At 35.0% G+C, this 12,637-nt stretch overlaps 1 protein-coding gene across 10 annotated transcripts in view; it reads right to left on the bottom strand.

Moving 5' to 3' along the window:
- Window positions 1–12,637, bottom strand: part of PAM (peptidylglycine alpha-amidating monooxygenase) — a 281,270-nt gene that overhangs the window by 58,860 nt on the left and 209,773 nt on the right. For all 10 annotated transcript variants that reach the window (XM_057539715.1, XM_057539716.1, XM_007191820.2 and 7 more), the window contains 5 exons: window positions 6,751–6,799; window positions 5,325–5,392; window positions 4,166–4,246; window positions 3,816–3,892; window positions 3,350–3,453 (listed from right to left, as the gene is read on the bottom strand). In XM_057539715.1, the coding sequence (XP_057395698.1) occupies window positions 3,350–3,453; window positions 3,816–3,892; window positions 4,166–4,246; window positions 5,325–5,392; window positions 6,751–6,799 (379 nt within the window). The remainder of the gene's footprint in view (window positions 1–3,349; window positions 3,454–3,815; window positions 3,893–4,165; window positions 4,247–5,324; window positions 5,393–6,750; window positions 6,800–12,637) is intronic.

Here is a 12,637-nt window from a genome sequence, read left to right as displayed (position 1 = left end):
ATCTTTCTTTTATCTATCTATCTATTTATCATCTATCAGGGTTTTTATAAAAATATATCATTTCATATTATAAAGATATGTAATAGACATTTAAGAAAGTATCAAATATTCTGAAATGTATCTTTTATAAAAACCCAAATATTATGGAACACCATGACGATGTTTCAGACAGTGATACTGCACTCTGGTGATTCCCTCATCCCTAGCCCCTGCCCCTTACACTCAACAGATGCTAGACTTGAAAATAACCAACGACAGTAAAAGACTAATTTTGGAAAGAAATATGAACAGATGCTAGACTTGAAAATAACCAATGACAGTAAAAGACTAATTCTGGAAAGAAATATGAAAACTTTAAAGAAGTTATTTTACAAAGCTTTGAATTATTTCTTAAGAGGTTTCATGGTGCTTTAAAACTTGTACATTAAGAGGCTACTGATCATATAACTTTATTTGCATATAATACACTTTAAATGCTGATTAAACTGTTGTGCTTGGTAACTATGAATATTTATTAGACCTGCTCATATGTATATGAAATAACTGGTCCCAAATGAAAAATATGACCAACAAATTGACCAAACTGGTAAATATTACCTACCAATTCTCAAGAATTAATTTAAAATTTTAGCATATACACTTTTAGGCAAATTAGCTGACTTAATTAGCTTATTTGGCTGACTCAATTAAATTCTTTTTTTGTTTGTTATTTAAACTTGACTAAACATCTGAAATGAATTTAGAGAAGCATCATGTTTAATATAAAATATGTAATGCAGTCAGGTACAAAATATTGCTTCTTGGTAGGTTAATTAGTACTATATTGTCAATATATACATTAGCGCAACTTTGCCTAAGATATATTACTCATATTTACTATTTAAAAAGAAACATAATATATCTGGATTTAAAATGTTACCATTAAGTAAATTTATTAACATAATTTGTCTTAAATTCACCTGTTTTTTAATGGTTGTATTTTGAGATGAATCCCTGGTATGGAAAAATCTGTCCCTAGTTTTTTAAGGGCTTTTTATTAGTTAACTATGATTGCTCTACTTAAGCTAAGTTTTCTCCAGTCCTAAAATTTCTAGCTTAATACAGAGTTAAGCTAGGATTGGGTAGAAGAATCACTCAAGTGAAAATCTTCCTAGTAGGCCACTGATGGTACAATTTTCCAGGAAAACCTAGTTTCCAGGTGGTTGCAGAACAAGAAGGTAAAAAACTTGAAGCCCATTTTTCTTCCAGTGCTTGAAGGGGGCATCTGCTGGCCCCATATGACCTTTGGGTAAGTGGGATTTGTATTTAAGTCAGCTTCATGCTCAGGGCTCAAACCTGTGCCAGTGGGAGTACATGTTTGTGTATGTGGGTTGGGGGTTAGATGGGAACAGAGAAGAGAGAGAGGAGATTTACAGAGTATCATTTAATTTAAAAGACATCATAAAAATACTAGTTTTCTCTTTATACTGGTTACATTCTCAATTGTGATTCTATAGTTCCCTATGGAGGTGGTATCTTTTACTTTACAAAACAGATGCATTATTGTTATTAATAAAAAGCATATTAAGTGCTATAAGAATGCTTTGCATTATTATGAGGATTTAATTCATATTTAAGTTTATTCAAAATTTTCTGCTTCCTTAGTATAAATTAAATATTCAGAATATGGACTCACCCAATAAGTTAATTTCCTGTAATTTCTTTCTATTTCATTTATAATTACGAAGTGGCATTTTCTTTAGTCCACATGAGATTTACAAAAAGATAGATTGGTATAGTCATTTTAGGGTATTATTTTAAAGCAAAATGCACATTTTAAAAAAGACTAGAATTATTCTGGACTCAAGAAACAGAAAGAGGCCCCTAGAGATCACTTTGGCCTCTCATCCTGGTGCTATAACAAGTCATTAATTTCTATGGCTGATATTGCCTCACAGAGGATACTCAAAGGATAGAATCTGGCCAAAGTTACAAGCCCTCCAAAATTGTATAGGAACCTCTAAGCAAAAATATTCTACTTATTCCACACTTAAACTTGTAAACTAGTACAAAGAATGTGTTGAAAGGGATTTTTTTACGCCTTTGTTTGTCTATTTCAAAGGTTAATAAAATAACCAATGGCGTTTAAGTAAAGTTCCAGAGGCTCTACACTTCATGTATTTAAAGATTGTTAACAAGTGACTTATTAGACTTTTCAAATCTTATTATGTCTACTTTGTCAGTCCTTTTGTTACCATTTTATGTAACTCAATAATTTTATTGCTTTCCTCAAGTCTCCTTCCCAAATTTATCATTCATCCAAAAGCAAAGCTGTTAAAAACTTCTTATTTAACATAACTTGATGACTTTTTTTCTATTTGTTTTATCTTTAGCCTTAAAATTGATGCTTATTAATATAAAACCCTTTTAGACTGACATAAAAAAGTCCTATTCCACCATCTTGAATGCTTTTTTTTTCTTTTACCTGCACCAGTACCTTTTCTGTTTCCCCTGACAACCAACAGCTAGTGTTGTCATCATAAGAATCATCTTCTGTGCATCTAATGCATATTTTCAGACGCCTACTCTCTGTAACTTCTCTTTGATCAAAAGATAAATGGTTTAAAGCTCCATCTTCTAGGTGGCATCAGTAAATATTTTATAACCTAGTTTAATATGGAAAGGAGGCTCCTTGGTTCTTTTCTAACAGAAAGAAATGATACGAGACTTTATCTTTCATTTTTAATTTAGGCAAACCTTTTTTGAAAGAATTCATAGTGTTTTGAAAAATTTACTTGGTGTTATAAAGTATACTTATTTCAAAGCAGCTCAGTATTCTGAAAATTATTTAAAAATTCAACATTCTCTTATGGAAAAGGTACTGCATAGTATTATTCTCATTTGGTTTCTTATCTGGAAAACGATGAATACATAAAAGTTTTAACAGGTAGAAAAAAATCAATGGTTCTGAGTAATTAAGGGCCACCACTGCATGCAAAACCTATATGATAACCTAAATTTGAACACAGGGCAAAAGGACAGTTGAGAAAAAAAAAATTATAATCATTACATTTTTCTTTATTAAGATGTACAGGAAGTAATACACACTCTTGTGGCAACTATAATATGTAGAGGTGTGATCCTGAAGGTCTTGAATAAGCAGGAAGAAAGGAAGCATGAAAAAGTAAGCACATGTTCTGGAGTTTATCCAAATCAATCAGTTCTAAAATCATAAAATGCTATAGTTTGTTGTAATTGTTCATAATAGAGAAAAATGTGCCTGCCATTCATTCACAAAGATAACTGTCACCTATACTCGTGCCTTGTCCTAATGAAAATCATTTTAAATAGTGGAATTTTGAAATCATACCCAATGTGTGTGGCTTCTGTTCTTCCTTCACCAGTGAATACACATCTTGCGGCCAGTATGTCGCCGAAACTAACATCTACTGGGTGTTCTACAGGGTAGAAAGCCTGCAAAGAAGACAAATACAATGATTTGTTAAAATTATCAATAAAACCCAGAACCACATGCCTTAATAATGTGAGGCTTGGGGCACCCTGGGTAGAGAGGATGAACACACACACACACACACACACACACACACACACACACACACTTCACCACCCTGCTTAGAAATATTAAGAGAACTGATAAGGAAACCATCAAGTTGGAAATTATAAAAAAAGAGGTTATACACAACTTAGATTTACAGTAAAGGTAGATTTAGAGATGTTTAGATCCTAGAGAAACTCACAAGGGTTCTATGAGGGTTTTTTAAATTACTATCTGATTAATATTCTTTTCTCTCAAAATTGTACTAGATTTTACACACCTGTGGCAGCTGGGGGCTTTGGTGTCCAATCAGTGTCCACTGTCCATTTCTTACTCTGTATCCACTTACTACCTTACCTGTAATGAACACAAATTATAATTATATAAGGTATTAGAAAAATAAAAGGCATTTTTTTCTTATTTCAAAATAAAATATGAATATTTTCAGAACTCCAAATGCTAGGCATTTTCATGAAAACAATATGATCAAAAAACATGCAGAATTTCAAGGTATTGCACAAAATCTCTTTCACTGTAACAGATTTAAGGTCAAATATAATTTACATTTTACATTTATAGCATCAGCAAGGACAGCGGTATATCATCTAATATGTAGTTTAAAGTTCTTACCTAAATGGTGAGTGTGAACTCTGTAGGCAAAGACATGCATTGGATACTTTTTATAATGGCATGAAATATCAGAATTCACCACTGTTAGAAATGAAAACACAGAAAAAAGTCACTATTCAACTGGAAAATAACATTATTCTTGACTAAAAGTATGTATATTCACAAGTAGCTAAGCATGGGGGTTTTGAGTAAACACATACTCATGTATTCAGCAGACATTAAGCACTTACTATGTGCCAGCTACTTTACTAAGATGAGTTAAGAACCCCTTACCCTCATATTTTATTTCACTCATAAACAAAATGACTAGGCCAAATCAACAGTGAAAACGTAGGCTTAATTTGATAACTTTATCATGAAATTTACACAGTTGAAAAAGCTTAAACATTGGTTTTTATTTTTAGAACAGAAGGAGTTTTGAGAAACTGATTACAGATACCTAAGATAACAAGATTGACAGTTCCTGTTGAGAAGGAAACATTTCATATACTTTTCCTTCCTTGCAGACTAACACATAGTAGCTATTCAATAAACGTCTTTCAAAATAAGCCAATGAAAAGTAATGAGATCATACTTGTCATTAACTTTAAAAGATTCCCAGTAAAAACAAACAAATAATATTTAATATGACACTTTCACCAAAGGATAAGATATACTGATGAATAACATTATACTTATTCCAATAGCTTTTTGTAAGTTTAGGAGAAATCAGCTATTACTATCCCCATTTTACAAATGGAGAAATAAGCCCAGTAAATCTGTGTTCAAAGACTTGAGTTGCTACTGAATTTGCTGGCTTTTGATTCTGAATCTGATATTCTCTGCAGTAGTTTATGCCACAGTATGATATGAAATTTGTTTCTGGCATCAGAAGAATGGATGATTGATTTGTAAAATACTCAAGAATTATTCTTTAATTTGTACAACCCTCTACTTATCCATGGGCCTCAATTCTTAGCATAAAAACTGGAAAATAATAAACTACTGGCTTGGAATAATACAAAAACCTATTTTAACTCCAAGGATAATAAAGAACTGGTTTATTTTTTCAGGGACTCAAAAATATTGGTCATTTCAAGTGTTTTAAAAAATATACTGTAAATCCATTCTTAAAGATTAGGTAATGAGGTAACGGTAATTCTGCAAGATCATTACTCACCTTTCTCTCCTGCTGGTATAACAGTGTCAACAGACATCATAAGGTACATGCCAGCAATTAAAGGCTGTCTGCAGAAAACAGTAATATTTATCTCAACTATTTGCAAAGTCAAAACTATTGCCTTGGAAAAATAAGGTATACTTCAATACATTGGTCTGTAAAATATGATTCATGTGAAAATTAAAATAATATGGTAAAAGAGGTAGAAAATGTATTTCTTTCTGGAGAAAACTTTATTTTCTTAGGCAAATAATACACATTTTTGTGGCATGGTAAATGTGGAAGGCAGTCTCTAAGTGGCTCCTGTGATGGTTAATTGTATATGTCAAGTTGGCTAAGCTGCAGTGCCCAGTGGTTTGGTCAAGCACTAATTCAGATGTTGCTGTGAAGGTAGTTTTTAAGAAGTAGTTAATATTTAAAACACTGACTTTGGGTAAAGCAGATTATGGCCCACAACGCGGGTGGGTCTCTTAAGGGAAAAGACTGAGGTCCCGGGAAGAGGAAGGAATTCTGCCTCCAGACTGTCTTTGGACCCAAGATTGCAACATTGATTCCTGCCAGGATTTTCCACCTGCCAGCCTACCTTGAAGATTTCAGACTTGCCAGATCCGACAATTGTGTGGGTCAATTCCTTAAAGTAAATCTCAATTTCTCTTTCTCTTTCATTCTCTCTCTCTCTCTCATACATTCTGTTAGTTCAGTTTCTCTGGAGAACCCTGACCTATACAGCTCCCAAAGACCTACAGCTCTGACATTCGTGCCCTTGCCCAATCTTCTTCCCTTGATGTGGGCTGGACCCAGTAACCAGACCCAGTACCTTGTTATTTCTAACAAACAGAATATAGCAAAAATGACTTCTTTTTTTTTTCTCCGTTGGATTCAGAGTATGAAGATTTGTTGTTAACTATTTTCTTCACCTATCAGGCTTATATATTATATTCAGTAACTTCTGAGATGAGGATACAAAATGACTCTCTGGCTTCCATCCTGCTTACCCTCTTGCTTTCTGCCTTGCTATCTGTGATGGACACCAGCTGCCATGCTGTGAGCTGCCCTGTTTAGAGCCCACACGGGGAGGAAAGGAGGGAGTCTTCCAGCCCACAGCCAGCAAGGAATTGAATCCCGTCAATAGCCACATGAGTGATCTTGGAAGCGAATCCTCCTCGGTCAAGTCTCCAGATGGCTGAAACCCTGGCCAAGACTGACTGCAGCCTTTGTGCGAGACTGCCAGCCCTAGCACCTAGCTAAGCTGTGCCCAAATTCCTGAGCCACAGGAAAATGAGACAATAAACATTCGTTGTTTTAAGCCACTACGTTTAGAATAATTTGTTATACAGCAATAGATAACTAGCACAGTGGATTTCCCACTTTTAAGCTCTTGAAGATCTTAAAGTTGTCACTCAGCTAGGACAACGGTAGTACTTACGGCAGGCGTGTAAGGTGTAAGGAAACACCAGAGCAGTCCTTGTGATTATCTGAAAACACACACACAAAATACACATCTTAAATATAAAAATGTGAAGAATGGATTTCAAACTAAAAATGTTAACTAATCACAACCCAATACTACATAAAAAACCCTACATATTTCATTTGTATGGTGTTTTATAGTTTACAGCGTACTTTCATATTCATGAAATCCATTTATTTCCAATGTATCCCAGAGCAACAAAACTATCATTTCAAGCAGTCTGTAGTTTTTTTTCTTGACTCATCAAACTGACTAGTTATCTGCTTTCCTGCACATACACTAAATACTAGTCATAAGCTCACAGAAGAAAGCTGTGGCTTCTCTCTATGCATTATCTGTATTGTTGAAACATCCAGAAAAGTTTGTGAACTGAATGGTTTGTTCCATGGGGCTCCAAACAACTAGCTTTTCTACTTTTCAAAAACTGAAGTAGTCCATAATTTGGGCTTTCAAGATATAACCATTTTTTAGAGTCTGTAATGTCTCAAATTTATGTATAAGGATCACCTTATTTGGTTTCTAAGCCTCGTTCATTCCCACCTTCTAAACAGGAACCTGATGTTCATTCTTTTTACACCCTAACTTCAGTTGAGAGCCGCTAAGTATCTGCATCTTTGCCAAGGACACTTCAGAGACCTCTTACAAATCCTCTCTTCTTTCTTCATCTTCCCCAAATAGAAAGAAAGTAAAAATTTAAATTACTCATCCAAATTCTGATCTCTTTTGAAGTTGCTGATCTCTAACCACAGAGACCATGAATAGTAACTCAGACTTACTCATTCCTTCCATTTCTGTATATGTTAAATTCTTACTATTTCACATTTTATTCTAGTAATTATAAAACTCTATATCTCAACTTTAAGAGTTGATTTTAATGTAACTATTGTGTATGTGTGTGCAAGATTGATAGTTAAGAAGTGAAGTATACTGGACTTCCTTGGTGGTGCAGTGGTTAAGAATCTGCCTGCCAATGCAGAGGACACGGGTTCGAGCCCTGGTCCGGGAAGATCCCACATGCCACGGAGCAACTAAGCCCGTGCGCCACAACTACTGAGCCTGCACTCTAGAGCCCATGAGCCACAACTACTGAAGCCCGCTTGCCTAGAGCCCATGCTCCGCAACAAGAGAAGCCACCTCAATGAGAAGCCCACGCACCACAACGAACAGTAGTCCCGCTTGCCACAACTAGAGAAAGCCTGCGTGCAGCAACGAAGACCCAACACAGCCAAAAATAAATAAATTAATTAATTAATTTTTAAAAAAGTGAAGTATACTAATAAATAACAGCACATGCAATAATTCTTTTAAGAAAATGTTTTCCTTTCATCTGTAATTCTCATGAGAAAAGCAAAGGTAGCTTCACATAAAAATACATAATAACAGGTAACTTAACTAACAAGATATGCATTTTTATTTACCATAGATAAAGTTTAGAAAGAAAATATAACAAATCATGTTTAATACTTTGGTAATAAAACACAAAGGAAATGTCTCTGTATAGTATTAAGCTTGATCTTAAAAACAGTACAGAAATAAATTCAATCATAAACATTTTATATTTAATCAGTTGGATTTATTTTTGTCATTTTACAAAGGGACTTCATCCAATCTCCTAAATCAATTTCAGTGAGATTTTATTTTCATAATAATTTCACTGTTCTTTTTTTTTTTTTTTAAAGGATTTTCTTATTTATTTATTTATTTATTTATTTATTTATTTTTGGCTGTGTTGGGTCTTCGGTTCGTGCGAGGGCTTTCTCCAGTTGCGGCAAGCGGGGGCCACTCTTCATCGCGGTGCGGGGACCGCTCTTCATCGCGGTGCGCGGGCCTTTCTCTATCGCGGCCCCTCCCGTCGCGGGGCACAGGCTCCAGACGCGCAGGCTCAGCAATTGTGGCTCACGGGCCCAGCTGCTCCGTGGCATGTGGGATCTTCCCAGACCAGGGCTCGAACCCGTGTCCCCTGCATTAGCAGGCAGATTCTCAACCACTGCGCCACCAGGGAAGCCCTGTTCTTTTTTTTTTAATTTCAATTGAGTTTTAAATAGATGAGGAGAAAATAATAGCAGAAAGAATAAATTACAGGTTTCTCTTAATTTTTGCCTATGCTTTTAAATATAAGAAGGATAATTGAGTATTTTTAAAATTTATTTAAGTTTTTTTTTATTTTTGAGAACAAGTTTTCCTAAATGTACTGATTGAGATTTAGTAAATATGCCTAGTCTGTACTACTTGCAAAATGATTAGCCATAGAATTTACCCAGAATTACCTAAATATCTCCACTGATCAAAAGAGAATAGTGGATAGGACTTCCCTGGTGGCGCAGCGGATAAGAATCCACGTGCCAATGCAGGGAACTCGGGTTCGAGCCCTGGTCCAGGAAGATCCCACATGCCATGGAGCAACTAAGCCTGTGCACCACAACTATTGAGCCTGTGCTCTAGAGCCCACGAACCACAACTACTGAAGCCCGTGCGCCACAACTACTGAAGCCTACACACATAGAGCCCGTGCTCCGCAACAAGAGAAGCCACCGCAAGGAGAAGCCCGCGCACCACAACGAAGAGTAGCCCCCACTTGCCACAACTAGAGAAAGCCCGTGCGCAGCAACGAAGACCCAATGTAGCCAAAAATAAATAAAATAAAATAAAATGAGAATAGTGGAAAGTATACCATTCATTCATACCAAACAAATTCTAGACTCCAGAGACTCACCTAATTAGCTTGGTTGTTTTCAGAAAACATTTCTCCTGTATATAAAAAATGTCATATCTATCTTCTAAGGCTATTTTGAGAAATGGTAATCATCCATTCATTCACTTAATATTCACTGAGCAATTGCTAGACTCAGGCGCTGTTCTACACAATGGGGATTCAGTGAAAAACAGTATGTTCAAAATTCCTGCTCTCATGGTGCTTACGCTCTAATGGAAGTGGAGGAGATAGGGAAATGGGGTAGGTGGGACAGGGAAAAACAAAACACCAAATACATAAACATGATAATGTCCCACAGTGAACTCAACAGGATAATATGACACTGGGTAGCTTTTTTCTCTATTGTGGTCCAGGAAGGATATGGTGGCCAAGAGGCTGGAGACTGTCCGGGCCATGCAGAGTGTGTTAAGAGCCTGGGTTTTATTTTCTGTCTGCAAAGAAGCCATTGGAAGATTTTAAGCAATGCAGGACAGGACCATATAAGGTGTCCACCTAGCACATTACCCAGCACTTACAGATTACTCACTAATTACTTAATGTCGGATTTTGTAATTTTTTATTTTAATTAACAATACCAAGTGAGAGCTTTTTTTCCCCCTACAATGTCCATCCAAGCAAAAAGTTCTATGTACAATGAGAACTGTCTCTTGGTTTTACATTATATCCTTGTGTTGAAAGAATCAAGTTAATCACATTTTGATAACCAACTTGGCTGATTTTCTTTACCATGACTTAAAAAAAAGTAAATGGGAAAAATAAATAAGTTAACACATTTCAGGAACTATTAAATAAGTTTATCATTAAAGCTGAAATGTGTCACCAAATTAAGAGTAGCAGGAGTGTTACTAATAGTAACATGCCAGCTATTGCCAGTAACAAGGCATCTTCCTGTTGGATAATGTTCTTCATTAGAACTGTCTAAATTGAGTAGATTTTTACTCAAAGAAAAGCATGAAAATAAGTCAAAAACAAATTCTAATTTGAAGACATTTTCTAAGCACACATCAAAGTTTTCTCTAAATTAAATAATAGCAAATAGCCAATTAAATAATTTCTATATAATTGTTGTCTATTTGCTTCCCTGTAGAGATTAAAAAGTGAGCCACAGTCTCACCACTCCAGTGCAAAGACAAAGTACCAGGTTTTCTTTTGATCCCACATGTTTATCAACTACATGCCACATTCTGTAAGAAAGTCAAGGATATCACACAATAATAACAAATCAGCTAAAAACTCAAGTAGTAATATGAGATGTTCAACACCTTCTGGAGAAAAATATACTGAACTTCTGACTTAATATATTATAACATAATGACTTTGGGGAAAACTAAACTTTAGAGACTCTCAGTTTTGTCTTAGAGAATGTAAATCTTATATGGGTAGAAGGCTGGTGAATATACAAAGATCCAAAGTGAAAATCTTACTTGTTTTACAAAAAACTCCAGAAATCAAAATATACAGAAGGAAAATTAGTGAAGAAATACACTTAAGAGCCACCCTAAATAGAGTTTCTTAGAGATGAAAGAAATTTGTTTACATCAAATTTATCTTGTCAATCTGATCCACTGAGTCAGCAAAAAATGAGGCATTCTAAAAACTGCTGTGTGTATGTGTGCCTGTGTGTATGAGTGTGTAGATATTATGCTTTACACTTTAGATAATCATCATTATTTATCCATGGGGTAATAGAATTACAATACTAACTGTGTGACCTGAGGAAATTCTGTTACTTAGTAACGGATAAACATTTTAACGACGGTACTTTAGTTGAGCAAAATTCTAGGAGTTATCACAAAGTAAAGAAAATACTTATAAAGCATATTCATATACATTTTAGACATCATTTCAGTCAATTGCTATTTCATAGAGTCATTATTTCAAAATCAAATTTTATTATTGTAAATCATTGTGATTTCTTCTAGTTCGACTTTCTACAGTTTGACCTAAAGAGCCCATGTGTTTGCATATATACACAGAGAGAAGTCCCAGCAGGAGCAACTTGAACTCCCTCAAACAAGGCTGTCTGGAAGTCTGGAGGGCTCTCGGACCACAGCTATTCCTATAGCAAGTGGCAGCTTTGGAAAGAAGCATATTCAGCCGAGTGTTTGGTGTGAAGATTATGACCTTTTAACTCCAACATGATCTTTACCACAGTGATGCATTATTATTTCCATAATCTCCACACTGATCTTACTTCTGGCGAACTCAGAAACTTCAGCTAGTTTTGCATATTTTACTGATGATTTCCCAGTGTGCTCTGACTTGCTTGCCCTTCTATTGTAACACAGTGCTTCAGCCACAAGATATGAAGCCTCATAAGAATTAATTCATTTCAATTCACTAGGCTATAAATGAAATCTGTCTCTTAAAATGGATGAGACTTTAAAGGTTTATTATCATAAAGAAACACATCAGTGCTTCTGCTAATATTTTACCACATAAGATGAAAAACGAAATCAGAACTGAGATAGTTAAGAAACATAGAGAAAATGAACTCAGAGTATCAAAATCATATGCTGGCTGAAAAAGCTAGTCAAAAAGACTAATTCTGTGACTAGAATAAAAGTAAACAGAAGAGAGGAGAGGAAATAGATGGGAAAATTAATGCAGAGCCGAAGACCAGAGAAATGGAATCCCACAGCTTAAATAAAGTTCGGACAGCAATGAATGAAATAACTAAAATGGCCTTAAATCACAGGATTGAATTTGTCCTAATGAAAGGTAGAACAGGAAATGAGGACTATTCCCTGATTTATATTTCAGCATAAATATTGTACATTTCCAACATACAATATGTAAGATATGTTGGGTGGAAAGTTTGGAATTAATTTTTACATTTTCATCACACGCAATTATTTGACCATAGTGCCTTACAAGATCATGACCAGTTTCAACTAGGTGCTTAATGAGTTCCTTTGTTCAAAACGAGCAGGATCTAGAAAGTTATCTATTTAATACTTGGTAGATTAGTACTCGTGATCAATATTGATACCACTAAGAAACTCCAGTCTATAAATGAGACAATCTATAATATGTAACGAATGTAGCACTCTATTTGGAGCATAGAAAAAATCCAATAAATATTAGTTATTCTTCTTCTTCTTTTTATTGGTAGATTCAAAAAAATTT

The sequence above is a fragment of the Balaenoptera acutorostrata genome, chromosome 2 (genome assembly GCF_949987535.1).
Source record: "Balaenoptera acutorostrata chromosome 2, mBalAcu1.1, whole genome shotgun sequence".
Taxonomy (NCBI): domain Eukaryota; kingdom Metazoa; phylum Chordata; class Mammalia; order Artiodactyla; family Balaenopteridae; genus Balaenoptera; species Balaenoptera acutorostrata.
This window is presented reverse-complemented; position numbering and strand designations above follow the sequence as displayed.